The sequence below is a fragment of the Apodemus sylvaticus genome, chromosome 9 (assembly GCF_947179515.1).
Source record: "Apodemus sylvaticus chromosome 9, mApoSyl1.1, whole genome shotgun sequence".
In the NCBI taxonomy this organism is placed as follows: domain Eukaryota; kingdom Metazoa; phylum Chordata; class Mammalia; order Rodentia; family Muridae; genus Apodemus; species Apodemus sylvaticus.
The window spans coordinates 22,866,374-22,885,864 of NC_067480.1; the positions used below are offsets into that span (position 1 = coordinate 22,866,374).

General features: G+C 47.2%; 1 protein-coding gene across 13 annotated transcripts in view; it reads right to left on the bottom strand.

Moving 5' to 3' along the window:
* Lrrfip1 (LRR binding FLII interacting protein 1) overlaps window positions 1-19,491 on the bottom strand; it is a 132,143-nt gene that overhangs the window by 35,649 nt on the left and 77,003 nt on the right. For 7 of the 13 annotated variants that reach the window (XM_052193648.1, XM_052193649.1, XM_052193651.1 and 4 more), the window contains exon 3: window positions 7,727-7,786. The exons of the other annotated variants lie outside the window; for them this stretch is intronic. In XM_052193648.1, coding sequence (XP_052049608.1) covers window positions 7,727-7,786 — 60 coding nt within the window. The remainder of the gene's footprint in view (window positions 1-7,726; window positions 7,787-19,491) is intronic. 13 annotated transcript variants of the gene reach the window in all.

Below are 19,491 nucleotides of genomic sequence, written 5' to 3' on the forward strand. Positions count from 1 at the left end.
AGCAGCTTGACCATGTTTGCAGGCTCCTCCCGTCATCTTGCATGTCCAGCAGTCACTGAGGGTTAAACACACGCACCGGGTGTTTTAAAGGCTGTGGCCAGCACAGTCAGGCCTGCAGAGGCATCCCAGCCGCAGTTCTTAACTGGAGAAAGACAAGCTTGTCCACAGGTGTGGGACGTACAGGGGCATAGGGACTGTGTCATGTTGTTCCTTCCCGCTTAGGGAGTCTTAGTCAGAGCAGCTCTCTGACTCGCTGGCTTGACGTGACCCTTTGGAAGAGAAGCATTCATGGTGCCAGGCGTCAGGTGTCACCTATGTCTAGGAGTCACGGTGGCCAATGGGGAGCTGATGTGAGCCAAAAAGTTCTGAGTTTGAATCCCACCTCCACCTCACTGACCATGCAACAATTGTGAACCAGAGGTTAGGACAGGCCCACACAGGTGTGCCCACCATGAAAAAGAGAACATGCATTTAGGGCCCGTCACTACTTCCTATTAGAAACAATCCTCCTGGATCCCTGCTCAGATGGCTGAAAACTCCTTCCAGAGTGTCAAGATGAGGTTATTACACACACAACTACTAGCTGTCTCAAGGCTGTGAGGGGACAGTGGTGAGTCCTGCAAAGTGAGATCGGCACTGTCACGGCAACCGCGAGGGTCTGTCTAACCTCCCTGTCTCCTTTTCTCAGGTTCAGAAATTCACGACTTGTTATGTTACTCGGGGAGTCTCGGGGATTGAAGCAGACGAAATGCAACTAAGACTTTCTCCCTCTGACCTCAGTACAAAGCGACGAGTCGGGAGGACACGAAATTAACAAGCAAAAGCTTCCTGATTCCATCATCCATGACCTTTATCACAAAGGAAAACACAGGCAGTGTTTCCTCCTGTGACATTAGTCACCATCCAGCAAACACCCCTGGGTCATGCAGCACACAGTGAGGCATGATGGGAAACATGAAAAGCGCCTTACTGCTCGAGAACCACAGGCGCTTCCCCTCCGAGCGCCATGGAGGCTGCTCTCATCCAGCATGGATGCCTGCGATGGGAACAGACTGTCAGAGCAGGGAATTCTTTCAAAGGACCACACAGAAAACAGGGACAGATAAGGTTAGCAGGGGTGACATGTGCCGGGGAGAGGCTCTGGAAAACACCACGCAGGTTCCACACCACTCTCTTCAGCTCTTCGGAGAGCGACGGAGAGCGAGGAGGTAGGGAGGTCAAAAGAGAGAACTCTAAGTCGCCAATGGCTGGCATGCGACTTACTCTCCGAGAGAGCATTAGAAACTGTTATTCTGAGAGAAATTCCACACGAGAATGGCCAATCAAGATTGAAGGCAAGTAACTGAAACATCCTCACGGTCCTCAAAGCATCTGTGTGTACCCTGTTTATACAATTATTCTTGTGGGAAGTGGCTTGGGAACAAAACATTACAGTAATTATCGTTTTTGTTGTTGTTGTTGTTTTGGTTTTTTGGATTTGGTTTTGGGAGACAGGGTTTCTCTGTGTAGCCCTGTAGCCCTGGCTGTCCTGGAACTCACTCTGTAGACCAGGCTGGCCTCGAACTCAGAAATTCACCTGCCTCTGCCTCCCAGAGTGCTGGGATTACAGGCGTGCACCACCACCACCCGGCTAATTATCGTTTTTGATGTTGGACATTTTACATCTCTTTAGGACTGATCCACAGAAAACAGTAGTTGATTACCTTGAAAATTGTATGCAATTAATCATCAAGAAAAGAGATTACGAGATCTCAGGCAGTGGTGTCAAACTCTCCCATTTGAAAACACTTTCATTTTCCTTGTTCCTCTTCAGAGAATACTGGCTGGCTTAGCCGTGCATACATACCTAACCCCTCCGAAGTGTGCACTGTGGTGGAAATTCACGGCTATTATTAATACAGTGACTCTGAAAACCTAGTTTTCTGCAGAATGTAAGAACCTACATTTAAAACTGTAAAGTTCCAAAGTACTCCGGCAAAGTGGGTTAGAGTCTGTTATGGCTGTCAATACATTGAGGAGACACCTGTCTGTCTGCCTTCCATTAGGTAAATGTTGTCATTGTTTCCTTCCTAAGGACCTTCGACAAGTCTTCGGAGAGGAGAGATGGAACAGCGTGGCAGCTACTGTCAGCAGTCAGGAGTGGGAAAGCCCAGCTCTGACTGATGAGGCCACAAAGGGTGGGTAAGCTGTGAGTAAGGAGCCGCTTCCCGAGCAGGGCAGGAAGTGGGGCGCTGCGTGACAGAGCATGTGCAACGGGCAGAAGGCAATGTACATGCACAGCAGGGGTGGGGAGCACTCCTGGGGATGGGGAGCACGGCAGGGGTGGGGAGGACCCCAGGGGATGGGGTGGGGAGCACCCATGGAAGGGGGGAGCACACACACCCTGTAACTCCCCACAGGCCAGGCAGCATTGCACAGAATGAAGGGCTGCAGAAGGAAAACAAACCACAGGCTTTAGACCTTGGGAAAACAACAACAGACAATAACAATAAGAAGGCCAAGCTGAGGTCTGGTAACTAAGTAACTATGGTAGGATGGTTAGAAGAAAAAGCCAAAGTTAAGATATTGATTTGGGTTTTCAGGAGATCAGACAGATGGAAACCTAAAATTTACAGGAAAAATAAACAATATAATTCCTAACTTTAAAATCACAAACTTCCCCAGCATCTTTGGAATGGTTTTGTTATTTTTTTGTTTGTTTGTTTTTGTTTGTTTGTTTGTGTTTTCAGTCATTTCTTTTCAGATGATTTTGGAAGAAGACCTGAAGCAAAGCCAACAGGTACACATAGTCACTGGGCTGGCTAACTGCTATCCAGGTACCTCATAGTTCAACCTCATATCCAGGGTTCCACATACCGGGGTTCAATTAACCAAAGATCCAAAGCATCTGAAAACAAAACAAAACAAACAAAAAACCAATCTGTACTAAACGGGGCAGACTCTGCCTGCATCAGCCTCAGAAGGCGCTGTACCAACAATTCCAAACCACTCACACGTTAGGCATCATGAGTGAGCCAGAGATGATTTAAAGTTCTCAGGCAGGTGTGTTTATGTTAAGTGACACACCACTTTATCCGAGGGGCACGAGTACCTTTGGATTCAGATTTTAGAGGTGGCAGAAGAACCTTGAACCCTCAGGTACAGGTACAGGGAAAAAAAAAACCTACAGAAAAACGGATTAGAAAGGGCACGACTGCCTGGCTGCCCACCCTGACTCCCAGCACTCAGAAGGCAGAGGCAGGAGGATCTGAGTGCAAAGCCTGGTGTACAGAGCAAGTTCTAGGACAGCCAGGGCTATCAAGAAACCCTATCTCAAAGAAAGAAAGAAAGGACACGACTGTTTCTATCAGGTCGCAGCCCCAGTCAAGACAAAAAGGGGAGGAGGGTAAGGCTGCCGACTGCTCAGGGCTGAGTGTCCAAGCGGATGGTGCTGGGATGCAGAGGCAGCCCTCCGAGGTACAGGCGAGGAGAGCAGGGAGGGGTGCAGGGCCAAACAACACACCTCCCAGCAGCTGAGTCTGCCTGCAAAGGAGAGAACAGTTCAACCTCCCCAGAAGTGTGTGCACTGGGATTTCTAACATGGCACCCCTGTGCTGCCACAGAGCTCAAAAGCCCAAGGCAACAAAGGCTCGTTTTGGACCTAAACCTTGGCCTTGAGAAAACAGGAAAGGGGCAGAGTCAAAGAATTGCCCAGTTCTGCCCAAGATGCAGGAGGCGGAGTGCTTAGAGATCTGGCAGATTGTTTCCTGGACACGTTTACAAAAGAAAAATATTAAAAAAAAAAAAACCAGCAAATTGGAACCCCAAATGAGGAACAATTGCTGGAAACAGAAAAACCCAAGAGACCGATGCTCTGGGCTTGAGGGTTGTTTTTTGTTTTGTTTCTTTGAGTATACATTTCACAGAATCCTCCTATTTTTTTTCCATATTAGGTCCTAAATTACATTTTTAGGAGATAGAGAAAACCTAGCAAGCCGGCCAAGCCAATCCAAACAGCCCTAAGCCTGGCCCCGTGACTGCACACTGAAGAGGTTCAAGTGTCCTCTCAGTGCATCAGCCGCCAAGTGCTTTGCAGAGGAGAGGGCAGGGGAACAGACCCGGGTTCCGTTCTGGGTAGACAAGGGTTTGGAAGCAAGGCCACTGGGAAGGCCAAGGTCGGAGCAAAAGAGTCCCTGCAATCAGAGAAAACAGTCGAGTCAGGTCAGGCAGGTGGGGAGATGTGAAATCACTCCATGTCACAGGTGGATTAGTGCCGGACACACTAAACCAGAATGATTACATCAGATAAACTCAGAACTTTGTCAGTGCATGAGTGAATGATAGACACAGACACACAGATACAAACACGCATGCACACACATACACACACAAGCATGCAAAGATCATAATGGTTTTAGGCCTTGTAATTTGAGATCTGATATTTAAGATCTGGTGGGGGAAACTCCTAACTGGAAACGTATAGGGACCTCAGCTTCTGTTTAAGTAATAGCTAGTTCATCAGGGACAGCCTCCTGTCTCACCCCCTTGGTTAGGCATTAAATAAGAGTGAATCAGGCACGCATACTGGCAAGCTAAGCATCCTGAGAGCTGGTCTGGAGAATGGTGTGGTCTATGTCTGAACAGTCAGCTCTAATTCTGACTTAATTCTTAGGGTGTAGATGCTTTCTGCTCCATGAGTTGAGTTGGACATGGGCTCTGTTTTATCTCGGGATAGCCTTTAATCCCTTAGGGATTCTTTTGTTTCCCTCTTTATTTCTTAACTTAAAAAAAGATTTAATTTTTTTATTTTATATGTTTGGATGTTTTGTCTGCATATATAAAAGTATATTATGTGCATGCCTGGTGCATATGAAGGCCAGAAGAGGGTGCTGGATTCTCTGGAGCAGGGGTTGTTGGTGGTAGAGAGCTGTTGTGTGGGTCCTGGGAATCGAACACTGGTCCTCTGCAGGATCCGCCAGTGCTCTTAACCGATGAGCGGTTCGCTAGCCTCTCCCCTTTATTAAGGTTTTATATCAATTCTGATGACCCATTTACTGGGATAGTGGGGCCTGGTCAGTGATGGGCTGTATTCTAGGAAGAAGACAGGAGAAGTTCCCATCCTGCTGGCTTATCTGGGCCCACTCAGTTCTCCCCTACCTAAACTGGTTCCCTGGTTTGGTGAGTAGATGAACGATAACTGGGGCATGTCAGCCCCAGCTGGTAGGACTCGGACTCTTCAATAGAAATCACCTGTCCAGGTCAACGCCCATCAGAGTATACACAAAGCTAGACTGGATCAGATGTCCATGCCAAGGTCAGAACATCCCCGACAAAGTGGCACAAAGCTCTCAATGCCTAGAGAGTATCATTTTCAGAACGGAGGTTAAAAGGTCCAGGTTATTTTAAGTGTTTTTCCTTTAGATTTAGTTCTAACTGGAAAACAATATACACAAGCATACCATTGGTTCACTCGTGGTAGAATATGGCATCCTGCATCAAATACAGGACAGAGGGGTAAGAGTGAAGGAAATACACGTGTTAACTCCTCAGAAGGTCAGTAGAATGTCATTTCATGAGAAACTTGTAAACTAGGTTGTGGGGAGTGGGGATCCACACTCAAGGATGCATGCTACAGAACCTGCAGTTTCTGAAGAGAGGATGTGAAAGATTTAAATGGAAACCAACCAACTTCTCTTCCCTGGAGGACGACAAGGTGGAGACTCGGCCATCGCCGCTGCCGTAGCTGGAATGCTGAGCATCAAAGGAGAGAATCTATGAGCGATGAGGGCTTCCTTACCCAGCCCACTCACAAGATAAGCTCAGGCACAGCAGTGTTAGGACCCAGGGAAGAGTCTGCAGCACAAATTCTTAGCAAGTGAGTCTGGGCAGCCTTTCACATGTCAGAGCTCTGACCCAGCGGTCTATTATTAGCCAGTTGCTTCCTGAATTTCATGTCAAACCTTTGTAAGCTCAACTCTCTCCTTTGTGCAGATCTCCTTAGGTAACTGAAATTGTTCCTATCGCAAAGCATGTCAGTCTTTCTTCAGCCTAGGCCAGCACCTCCATGGAGAGGTAAGGGAGGCTGAGAAACAGCTTCCAGGCCTGCAGCGGGGGCACTGAGCCTTGAGTATACACTGCGAGGCACCAGGCCACAGAGAATGCGGGGGAAGGGCACAGGAGCGATGACATTACACACAGAGGATCAAGCAGAGAGCAGACAGACATTCCCAAGCTCTTGTCAGGCAAGACAAGCTCCTCCATCCCACCCACTCTTTCCTCCAGATCGGCCTGTGCGCCCGCGCATTTCTACTTAGGCTTCAGTCATGTGACACTCTCTAGCAACTTGTTAAACCAATTCTACATCCAGTTTCACTCTGTGAACAGTTTTATAATCAGGCTGTTTTGGATTTGACTTTTAAATGCATTGCCTAAACCTTAACTAAATTGTAAGGGAAATGCGTACTGGATATATGCATGACACACAGCTTGATGCCACCCTGAGCCACAGATGGGTTGACAATTCGCATCACATATAAAGAAGGTAGCATTGGAAGGAAGCTGGATCTGAGAACTACCAAATACCTCCAGTTATGGCAAAGCAATGCGCTTGAGGTTAAAGTCCCAGCTGGTCAATATGGAAACACTGCAACTGTGGTAGCCAGCTCTGCAGGCGACTTGGGCACAGTTGGCAACACTATTGAAGGACCTGCCCAGGCAGTTCGTTGACTGCAGGCTTCTGTCCCTGGGGTACTTTAAAGGCTCAGGTGTCAGTGTGAAGGGTGACAGGACAGAAGGCTTGGACTTGGTCTCAAAAGTCCAGAACTAGAGAAGCATAGAAAGGGACATATAACAAGCACAGGCAATCCTAAGCAGGTTTCCAGAAGGCTCAAGCAACCTGCTTGGCCAGTTTGGGAAAGCCGAGACTGTTGATTTAATGTGTGTGTGTGTGTGTGTGTGATCTGAAACCTAGAAATGGAATGGAAGTGAGTAAATGCTATCTTAATATAATTAAAATAAATTAAATTTTACACAAGAAACTTATTTCCAGAAGGGGGAAAATGACATTAAGAACAGGAAGGTATTAGGTCATTTAACTCAGATTAATCTGTTTGGATCACGAGGCTTAATTAAAATGTGCCCAATTTAACCTTCCGAAAGGCCTGACAATCGGTGACAGATCCCAGGCCTTCCCCAGTGCTCCCGGCCTCCCTCCGGCTCTGGTTTCTTCACTAGGATATCTGCCCTCACACTCACCCTCCCACCTTCACCCGTGAGCACTCGGAACATCAGAATTTTGACCCTCTTTCCTTCCTTTTCCTCATCAGAGTAGTGCAGGCTCTCACACATGCGTGTAAGGTAAACATTAGACTTGCAAGCTTGGAATCCGGGTAACTGAAATGGTCTCTCTCCATCCACGTGAGAGCTGAATCACCAACAGACACACCCGAGGGAGGCCGACAGCGGACAATCGGACTCTGCATCTGCATCCCGGGTATTTTTAGGACTGCTTATCAGCTTCTTAACATTAGCGTCTAGAATTTGAATCATGCTAAGAATGCTTAAATACTAACTTTTGAGAATGATAGACCGCGCGGGGTGGGGGGGTGGGGGTGGAGGTGGGGGGCAGCTGGTAAAAAGAGCCAGGGTAACACAAAAAGAGCAAAGGAACTAAATTTAGCAATGTGTTTTAGACACACAGAAGCAGCAACCCCTCAGAGCACGTGCCACACAGGCTCTCGGTACTAACCCTGCCAGATCTTCTACTTAGGGACTGGGATCCACAATAGTCTCCGTCATAACCGTTAGTCTGTTTCAACAAAGAAAGAAGAGGTCACATCAGTGTAGGTAACAGCACAGGTACAAACCAGAGAGCAGCACTTAATCCAGGGATACACTGAGCCTTCTCTGCAGAGGAACTGAGGGAATGAATAGGGAGTAGCCTCAGGGCAGCAGAAAGCACCCTCTGCCCCCAACCCGTGCACACACACACACACACACTCACAAACTGCCAGCATGCCTCCTATCCCACTGCAACTCAGAAAATGCCCAGCAAGCCAAGCATGGCGCCTGTGCCATCCCCTCCTGTGGACTGAGACCCGTGGCCTGATGGAAGCCGCTTCTCTGGGCAGTTTCCAATCTTAGGTTAGTGCTGTGGAAACTCTAGATTTCAAGAAGGCTGAATGCCAGGCCAGAGGAGAGTGACTTGCCTGACTCAGTTAGATTCTGGGTAAGAACTGGACAACACAGCCTGAATGAAGCTGTGTCCCTAAGATTCATGCCCATGTAGTCCACAACTGAGTGCAGAAGTCTCCCGAGGAAGGACAAGCAAACCTCAGGGAGTCAGCTTTAGTCATCCACTCTTCTTGCTTTGTTTTTCCAGATGAGAACGAAGATATATTCAATGAACATGTGTCCTCCAGGAAGAAACCAAACCCATCCAAACCATCCAAAAGGCTGGACATAGTAACGGTTTGCTTGACTCCCTTCCCTTTCCCCCTCACTATGCCCCCCTGCCTATGTCAGTGGTTCTCAACCTATGGGTCCTGACCCTTGGGGGTTGTCAAATATGTGACCCTTTCATAGCAGTCATACATCAGATATTTACATTGTGACTCATAGCAGTAGCAAAATTACAGCTATGAGGTAGCAGTGAAAATAATTTTATGGATGGTGTCACCATAGCATGAGGAACTGTATGAAAGGCTGCAGCATTAGGAAGGTTGGGCAGTACTTCCTTGACCTAAAGCAAGACCATCTAGAAGTGCTCTATAGGGAATGGTCTATTTTATTGCATTGGGAACCATGTTTGAAAGACTGGCTGTTGATTGTTGATTCAAGGTAAAAACCACCAGAGACTAAAACAGCTTCAAACACGGGGGGGGGGGGGGGGGGGGGGGGGGGGGGAGAGGGGGGGGAGTGGCTCCACATCTGGAAAAGATGGAAGGGGATTTATTGATTTATCTGTCTCAGACCTGAGTCCCAGACTGCAAATGCAAGTCCTTTAACCCACTAGCACTTTCACAGCTATGACAATATTCACAAAAATGAATAAAACTCCAGGGACTTGATGTGGGGCACGTGAGTGTCCTGCGCACCCAGGTAGCCTCTGAAGGCATACATGCCAACTTGATGGGCACACCAGCATGCAGGAGGGTGTGGCTTGTGGAAGGCACTGGGAGAGCCTCACTCCAGTGTATCAAGAGTACGGTACTAACACAGGATAAGTAACTGACAGAGGGACTCTTAACTCCAGAGTCATGGAACCTTCATTATAAACTATATGCCTGCTTTTGCAATAACTCAAAATAAAACAAAACAAAACAAAACAAAAAACCCCACCCCAAATACAAAAAAACAAAAGCACACCAATTTAAAGTTTCTAAGTGAAACAGGAGCGTGTAAAAAGCCTTCCAAAAAAACATTTCTGAAATGGGTTTAATGCTAAACCCTTTGGAGCTGCTATACAGCCTTTCAGATAGACAATCTGTGCTGTCTGTTTCTCTATATAAGTCACAGAGCACATTCAGAGGTCTTTAAAATGGGAAACGAAACAAGAAAGGTTTGTTGAAACTCGTGAGTTGAAGCTAGTGGCACACTTGAGGCAATCAAGTTAATTTTAGAAAAAGAAGACACTGTGAAGTGAAGCCCAAAATGCCTTTGGCCACTGCCTTGGGCACATGAAGCCCAAGGACCGGTCCTCAAAATGGACTTTCAGTTGAAAATATAAAAGATGAGGTCTAGAAACAAGTTCAGATGCATTTGATTCCTTAAAGGTCCAAGAACTGCTCGTGTCACAGTGTGACTGTGGCAGTGCTCTGTGGTTAAGACACGGACACTGCAGGGCACATCCTCCATCTTGGGCTCTATCTTGCGCTTCTCCCTGGCTGGCCTGCCTCACCAGGCTAGGACTGTTTGAGCAGCTCAGTGTGTGAGACGGGTGTGGGAATTCCCACGCCCAGTTCTCCTCTCCAGCTCTCTGTGGACCTCGGAGGACCAAGTATGCTCAGCAGACACTCGGCACTATTTATTAATGATGGCCATAAACATAAAAGCATATTTTCCAAATAATTTTGAAGTGGAGAATAAATGAAGCCCAGGGGCTTTGGGATAAAATTGTCTCTGTGTAATCCCAGAGAAGAGGCTATAGGTTTGCAAAGTTTATTGGAATTTTTTTTTATTGTAAACTGTATGCATTTCCAGAAAGCAGACAGCATTGGGACTCTTGGAGTAAAGAGTTATACTCTAAGATTTAGATCAAAGGGCTTTATTTTTGTTGCTGGAACTGGACTCTTTCTCAAAGGTAATTTTCCCAGCAAAAGTGCCAGCTGGTCCTCTTAATTTGAATAGATACAGATTAGGAAAGAATGGGGTTTATTAAGAAAAGTGATTTCTTTACACTTAAGTCCTTTCAAAGGACAGGGAGGAGCCCTGGGAGTTCTTGCTCTGGTGGGTTCTTTGCTCCTGCTGGTGGGCGGGAGCCAGGTACTGAATACAGTCCTGGTTTTAGGGCCCCATCCACAGGCCAGGAGGCTCTGGTGGCTCATTCCAGAGAGAGCTGCGCCCTCCTGACTCTGGTCTCCTGGGTGAAGACCTGCAGATGAACCTGGCTTTTCAGAAAAGCATCCAGGAAGTTAGTAAAAAGTATCACGGTTATGATCTGCCACTGCACACAGTTAGAGTCACACAGCAAAATTATCTGACCACCTCACCCAGGCGTAGGGACTCCCATACTCCGGCTCGGGAGCCTGTTGGAAAAAGAGTGGAAGGGGAAAACAGAAATGGGATGCAGAAGTGAATCAGAGAGAAGTCACACGCAGAGGCAAAAACCAGGCAGCACGCTTGAAAATCTTAACACATTTCCAATGACTTCTAATGTCTTACTTAAAAGAAATACATATTATCAGAATGGCAGTCATCATAAAGTCTAGGAACATTACATTGCTTCTGTGCAACAGTTGTATAGTTCATGAAACACAAAACCGTTTGAGCCTTGCTTCCTTCATGACATAGATACATTCTCATTAAACTACAGAAAAGTCTGGAGATGTATCGTCATCAGATTTTAAATAAAGATAATTAAAACCTTACAATAATCCTCAATCTTGATTTCTTCAGGAGACCATGCATGGTAACTACCCTTCCTGGCCGTTAGGGCTTATCACCATTGCCAGCACCATAGAGAAGGTGTTTGGGCAGTTGAAAGAAACCATCTTAGGAATTGCAAAGTAAAGGCTTCAGAATATTAAAATATATTAAGTGGCACAGTCCGACCTTCATGGACACTGAAGGAGTTACGTCTACAAAGCAGTGTTGCTGGCAGGGGACAGAGTTTTGGACACCTGGCAGGTGTGGAAGACTGTGGGGAACAGGAGCTGGCACTGGACCTAAGAACTGTGACCTCAAGTGGGTCCCCAAATGCTCTAGACTTCATTGTCTAATAAATGAGAATAGCAGGTTTGATTTTTCCTTCCAGGACCCCAGCTCTCAAATTCTTTAAAGAGTCTAGTTTTTTTTTTTTTAAACTTTAAAAAAAAAAGCACTAATTTTGGGAGTGACTGGCATGTGCCACGTGGCATAAGTGAAACTCAGAAGACAGCTTTCAGAAGTCAGCTCTTACTTTCTACCACGTGGGTCCCAGGGCCTGAACTCAGGCTGTCAGGCTTGGTGGCACGGGCCTTCCCCTCCCCACCCCACCCCCCAAGTTTCTTAAGCACACCATGGGAGAGTCATGTAGCCAATAGAGGCTGACAATGACATTCAGTGACTCACTCCCGTGTTCCTCTTCAGCTCGCTAACTGTGGGCTTCCCATGGGAAACTTCAGACTTAGGATAGATATGCTGGTATCTGACAAAGATGTCCATGATGGGGACTCCGTTCACTAGAGGCTAACGTCATCTTAACATGGTGAAATCCCTCCCCAGGGATCCTAGAGGACCACAGGTCTGAAGATGACACACTGTCCCAGAGACTTGGGTTCTGCTTCCATCTCCCACCTGTTCTACCTCAGACATCTGTTCATCTTCCGGTTTGAAGTTTGTGGAAAAGGCTCTCTTGCAAAGTTACCACCAGGAGGCTACCTCCAAGGGCCAGCTCTCTGTCCTGCCCTTCCCAGTCCCTCCTCTGGTCCCCAACTGTCCTTCCTCCCCTTGGTTTCAAGGGCCAGACCTTTGACACCTCCCCCTGACTGGGCCTGGCCACAGATGTTGCAAGCTGAGCTTGTACTTACAGTTTGTTTACATAAAGCTTGCTTCCTTAAAAGCAGACCGTGTCTGAGGGAGGGCCTGTGAGGAAGTCACAGCTGCATCATCTGTCTCAGGAAAGACACGCAGCAGGAACTGGCCAGCAGCAAGGTGTCACACCTCCCTTGTTTTGAGCAAAGCTACAGAAGGTCTGCTCTTAGTGCTAAGAGGACAGGGCCAGTGATGGTGGCTAAGCCACCAGGCTGGTGTGCCACTTCAGGGCTGTATTGCTACATGCCGAGTTAAGCACACACCTGGTGCATGCTTACTCAAGGGGTAATATTGTGTGTCCTAACTGTCACCGTGTTAATAAACCAAACCTCGGCTCAATAAAGTCTCTTAGGGAAGCAGAGCAGCTGCTCAGAGACCTAGTTATGACAGCCGGGAGTGCCCGTGTCCACCCTGCAGCTAATCAAAAGGACATGCTTACTAAGCTAAGACACAACCGTTCTGCTTCGTTTCCCAGAGCCCACGCTCTCTTCTAATGCAGCTACAAAGGCTGTGTTTATGAGCCATGAAGTCGCCCATAAGAAGAGGTCAGGGCTGGGGCTGTAGCTCGGTAGTAGAACATGCCTAGTACATGTGGGATTTTAGCTCCAATCCCCAGCACTGCAACGAGCCTTCATTACAGCTGCCTGAAAGGTTCCTGCTGGTGATGCTCGCAGCCTGAAGGCTCCAGGGAAGCCTCCAGCAATGGCAGGAGCATCATAAATGATTGGCTACTTCTGTATGTGCTTCCTCACACACATATGTGCGTATGTATGGAGACTAGTGTTCAATCTTAGGTATCATTTCTAAAAATGCCTTTTTTTTTTTTGATGGTGTCTCTCATTGGCCCAGAACTTACGAAGAAGGCTAAGCTAGACAACCAGTGAGCTTCACAAACTGTCCTCTGACCTGGAATTACAAGCACACACTACCACGCATGGCCTTCTCCACCGGAGTTCTGGGGGTAGAACTCAGGTCCTTGTTGACCAGCTCAACTATTTCCCAAGTCCAACCAACTTACGGATGGTTTAACCAAGGTTAGGGTTCCTGAAGAGCATGTGAGTGGGTGGGTGGGCATGCAGTGTGCCTCTGCATTCCTGTCCATCAATACTGACTCTGAGACAATCCTTAAAGTTTCATAGTTTCATGTGGGAAAACTGCTGAAAGCACAAAAAGATGCCCACCATTCTCTAGGGAAAGACAGCAGTAAAGTAACACCGCCTATTCTCCCAGCCCAGCCCACTGTGTCCCTCTAACTTATATACACTGTTACATGTATTCATTGTATATGTATCCATACATATACAACCATAAACATTCCATCAATCAGGTGGGGACTGGCTGGGCACAGGAATTGTGTGTATCTGAGGACTGAAAGCAGGGACGGGAATCTCGCCCACGCAGTGTGCCATGCAGAAGCAGTCACGCCCGTTACTGACCCTTAGACTGCCGCGACTACCCACGGACAAACGCTCGTCTTCGTCAGAAGCCTAGTAAAAGACAGGATGAGATCATGACCATGAAAGGGACCGTAAAGAAACCTGCTGACCCAACTCCAGAGCAGTGAGTGGACCAGCTACCCTCTGAGATCTCACAGGATGTGACCCCAGGCCCTCAGTATGCCTCGGTTTGCCTAGGGATGGTTATGGAAACACAGGATGCCACAGGTAACTTTTAAGGAGGGTTATTAATAAGCCTCAATGATTATTAAAAAATTATCTATGGGTATTTAATAACAAGAAAAGCCATTTACAATGTCATGAATAATATATTAATAATAATACTTAAACATCTCCCAGCAGGGTAGGAGATAATGTTTAGTGGTAGAGAACTTAAATTTGCGTGAGGCCTTAGGTTCAATATCTAGTTTTTTGTTATTTTTTTAAATCTCAAACACACTTTCTTCACTCAGTTTAACCCAAAATGCTAAAGGCTGAGTTACGGTCTTTATTCAGGTGAAGATAGCAGTTGTATATCAACAATGACAAGTTTCTCTCAAGCACTGTATCTATTTCAGTCACTAGAGGAACAATTAAGGCTCCATGAACTCCCTTGCCGCAAAGGAGCATGGTATGGAGCGAGGTACTGACCGAGGTGTTTCTCCGGAATCTACGAGAGTAGCGCTCGCTGTCTTCCTACCAAAGCAAATGGAATGGCAGAGAGAGGTTAGCGAAAGCAAGTCAGAGTGCTTAGAAACCCCACAAGGTCCCACGGCCACAGAGTCTAGCATTTCTGATCTCAATGGCAAATCAGTATTTGCTGCTTTGCTTTTGTTTAAACTAAAGGACTGTGGGAAATAGCTCCTCTGGGGAGGTCCTTCAGAACTCGAATAACTGGCATAGTTGGTGGCTTGAAAAGCAATGAGCAAGGTCTAGGGCAGAAATGAAGCCCTGCTTTCTATTCCCACACCCCCACCGCCAACTCTGTAATCTGGTTTTAAATCAGTTCCCTTCCCCTCAGGACTGACTCTCCTTCAGGGAAACAATTTCCCCCAGAGAACTTCAATGTGACTGTCACCCTGCTTGCTTAATGAACTCTGGGACAAACAGGTTTTTGCTCGTTTATCTCTGGAATGGAAGTGGGAGGTACTGAGTTGCTCACAGCTAATTAGCTGCTGTTCTGTCAAAGCGGCTGCCTTTTAACTGTCCTTAGGATTTGATGAGAAGACATACATCTCAGGGATGTACAATCCTGCGATCGTTGACACAGGCTTTCAATAGATATTTATATCGCACATAACATCTGAGATGGGAGAGATGGCCTTGAATCTCCCTCAGGCAGTTCAATAGTGAGAAGCCTTGAAGAAGACATTTCCAGGTCTCCAATGCCAAAAGCATGCGTCAAAGTCCAGGACAGCGGCCAGGATAGAAAGAAGTGGGTGGCTTAATAAGAGGCCTTGCTCTGGGGATCACTGGAAAGCATCAGAGATGCCTTGCCCAGGGCTTGGCCACATGGGCACCTCTCCTGAGAGGCCTGAGGGCAAGATAGGCTCCCCTGGGCTCAGCGAGCCCTGACCTGTGGCTGGGAAGGCAGACAGGGTCCTAAAGAAAACAGTTGGAAAGGGGGAAGGAGGGCAGGGGTTTCCATGGGCTGAGACAGGAGACAACGGGGAGAGTGTATGAGTGTGGGCTTGGGGGTGAGAGGGCAGCTGGCTGTCGTGAGGGAAAGCAAGCCGCCTAGGGCCTCTTCTGGTTCTAACTAGGACAGCGGGATCTTATGCTGGTTCTCTGGGAAGTTCTTGGACACGGGCACATGCTGTTCAGCCCTGGAGAATCTTCTGATGTAGAGAACTGGGGGAGCGGTGGCAATGGAACCTCACGCAACACCAGTCTGCAGACATCAGCAGTCCTGTCTGTGAAGGGACAGGTCACATGCCCGGGCAGGCCATTTCTAACACCACCACACCAGATGCAGAATGCCCTCAGGAAGACCTCTGAGTACCAAATTACAGCGCAATAGGAATCTCCTGGCATAATTAAACTGCAGTCCGAATTAAGTTATAAACCATGTAAGTCTTCAGATGATATTCAAAGGCCTACCATCCACTGCTCGATGTCGCCCCATTTTGTATCCAGCCCATAGTATTTCTATAGACAGAAGGGAAAGAAAATTAGGCAAGAAATGAACAGTTAAAGGCTTAAGAAACTGTTCCACCATGCTCTCTCATACACACCCACTCAGGGAGGCGGCATGCGGGCACAGTGGCTGCAGGACTGGGGTCTGCACAGAAGCCATTTCCTGACCGGCAATGTAGTGGCCTGGGATGAGGCCAGTCTAGCTCCCCTCCTGCCTTGCAGGCCTCCAGAGCCCAGGGCAAAGCACTCATCAGGCAAGAGTGGCCTTCCAAGATGTCAGGAAAGAAAACCTTGTGCAGGACCACTGCAGGCCCCTCTGCGGAGTCGTTCACAGCTTTGAGGCATACTTGCAGAAGGAACAAATGCTGTCTACTAGAAGCCCAAGCTGAGAGCCATTTCGTGATGCTGCCCCAGGAAGGCATCCCAGAGGAGGGAGAGAGAAGCGTAGTGCTGAGCTGGCTTCTAGCTGCAGGCTCCTGCTGGGTGACACCTGTGTCCAGGGCAGGCTGGAGAACCTATAACTCTGGCAGATGTCTAGGACCTAGAGAATAGCAAGCCTTTGGGTGGGAAGAGACTGTAGCCAACGGCTCTAGGTTTTACTCCCTACTCTAAGCCATGGTGGTCCCAGTTAGACTGAACTAAGTAGGTCAGAATGGCTGCTTCCATCGCTAGGGTGTGCCCAGGCTGGGTAAGAACCAGGCTTAACAACCTGCTTGATCCTTCCCCTGATTTTCTCTTCTGTTTCCAGCAAGAAAATCAGGGAACTGACACCAAACTTGTAGGATGTCACATTTTACACACTTTAAACTTATAATCATAAATATGAACCTGGGTGCCGAAGTACAGAGACTTTTTAAATGGTTTTCTAATTACTCAAGCATGCTGTAGTTAATATTTGGTTATGTACCGTTTCACCTTGAAGGAGGGCCAGATTTCGGATATGTGGTCCCTGCCCCTTCCTCAGAGAGATGACGGTAAGTAGAAAAGCAGAGGGAGGAAGAATTTCACACAGCCTTGAAAAGCCAAGCATGTTAAGCTAGTGCAAAAAGCCACACAAGCAGTCTTTCCCGCTAAGTCATGTGAGGAAGCCATGTCTGGAGAACAGCCGTTCTTAACCTGGGGGTCGCAGATTAGAGATTCACATTACGATTCATCATAGTAGCAAGATTACAGTTACGAAATAATGATGAAATAATTGTATGGTGGGGGTTCACCACACCATTAAGAACCTTATTAAAAGGCCATAGTGTTAGGAAGGTTGAGAACCACTCGTAGAAGGTTCTGCAGGCTGAGTCTATTAGAGTGTTGTGATTGTGAAGATCAAAAGCCACAATGATCTTTGCTGCCTATAGTTCCCACTGAAGGCATTTATCACCCACCTTGGCATCTGGTCCTTTAACAGTCAAGTCTTTGGAATGTATTAACTTCATAGATCTAACCTCTGACTAACAAAAACCTAAGAATGTTACCAACTAGCACCTAAAACCTATAATGAGATCTCTCTTTTCTACTCTAGCCCACCTACCTACATGGTCTTCCTACCAATGGATATGGAAAAATCCCTTGATTTATGACTTACTTTTGGTTTTGAAACTATTAAAAGTTGAGGTATTTGTAGCACCCTGAATCTATTCCCTGGCCATGGTCCTTCATTTCTAGCTCAGGATAAACTCTCTTACGCCCCCCCTGGGAGAGAGAGCGGTCTTCTGCATTGACACCGACTTCTTTAGAATACACATTTGTAAAGGAAATAAAAGCAAATGCTCAGGGCTGGAGAGATGGCTCAGCAGTTAAGAGCACTGACTGCTCTTCCAGAGGTCCTGAGTTCAATTCTCCGCAACCACATGGTGGCTCACAACCATCTGTAATGGGATCCGATGCCCCCTATTCTGGTGTGTCTGAAGACAGCTACAGTGTCCTCGTATAAATAAAAGCAAACACTCCTCAAGGTATCCAAGTTACATTTTAATTACAATTCCAGTGGATCCCTTGTGCTAAAGCCTCTTCTGCACTCAGCAAGTGCTAGCTCCATGCTCACCTCCGACATCCAGATCTAATTCATGTGGACCATATGGTGCCTTCAGTTCTCTTTGACCTTAGTCTCTTGGTTAAGACGGGAAGGAGCTAGTCTGAGGCACCAGGTGCTTGGCCTTGAGAAACTACCTGGCCCAGGGGCCACAGGACCCGGCTCCTGTCCATCATCCTTCCTTTCCCTTGGATGCGTTGATACAAACTGTGGTGGGCTTCCAGGGCTCTTCCGGTCACACCCTGCATCTGCGCTTGCATCTGACAGTTCTCACGATACATCTCAGTCCTGTCAGCAAAAAAATCTAACCATCAGCTGAACAGGAAAGGGAAGGGCCAGAGGGGAAATGGCCAGATGCAGGCCCTTTGCTGGGTTTGGGACATTGATGTCCTACAGCCTCAGTGGCCATCAGGGAGTTTTCCAGCCTTACTGGAACCCGTTAGAGTCCTCCTGCGAGTCTAGAAGACAGGGGACTCTGGCCTCAGTATGCATTCCTGTACTAGATGCTAGGACCACGAACAGTGTATACTACAGATTCAGCTGGTTATCCATTGGCCCTTTGTGCCTCTTCAGAAGAGGAGATCTCCCACTTGAGGCAGGACTAGATGGGCTGAGGGCCATCAAACTGAGCTTAGGATTGTCTGTAGCAGGCTTTGAGGCCTCTCGGTGACATGCTTAAGAGACCTATGTACTATCAACACTGAGAGACTGTGTTCTTTCTGACTCTGACTTTCTGGTTTAAAAGATACAGCAGCCATTCTAGGTAGAAACTGAACAAGTGAAGAAAAGGCACACGCATAGGAAAGAAAGGCTTGCCAAGCCCTGTAACCACGCTCAGCGGGTAGGGGTGGGGTCCCTGGCTGAGCTGCAAACCCCTGGAGAGCCAATGCTCGGCATGCCCTGCTCACTGTCCTCGCCTCTGCAGCTGTCATGGAGTTGAGAGGACATTATAGGGCATTAGCCTATAATGCTCTAGTGCAGAGTCTGGAGAGCAGTGGGACTTTTGCTCCTTCATAGCTTTGTGCTTTTCAAATTTTATTAAGACATTTTAGGGGCTGGAAAGATGGCTCAGTGATTAAAAGCACAGACTGCTCTTCCAGAGGTACTGAGTTCAAATCCCAGCAACCACATGGTGGCTCACAATCATCTGTAATGGGATCCGATGCCCTCTTCTGGTGTGTCTGAAGACAGCCACAGTGTACCACATACATTAAATATTTTTTCAAAAAAGACTTTTAAATCTACCTCCAATAATCTATAATCTTTCACTCTCTTCTTACTTCTAGATTTTTATTCTTTTCTGCCCTGAAACTTTACCCCTCTGTCTTAGCCTCCAAAGTGCTAAGACTACCATACCTGGCCTAATAACTAATTTCTCCATCCGCTTGTCCATCCATCCATCCATCCATCCATCCATCCATCCATCCATCCATCCCTCTCACCCATCTATCTTCTATCTATCTATCTATCTATCTATCTATCTATCTATCTATCTATCTATCTATCTGTTTGTCTGTCTGTCTGTCTATCTATCTATCTATCCCCTCATTTTTTGAGACAGGCTAGCCTCCAAATAACCACATAATCCCAGCATAGCCTTCAGTGATCCTCCTGCCTCTGCCTCCTGAGTGCTAGGATTATACTACTGTGCTACTAAACTTAGCCCAATAATGTCTTAATTTG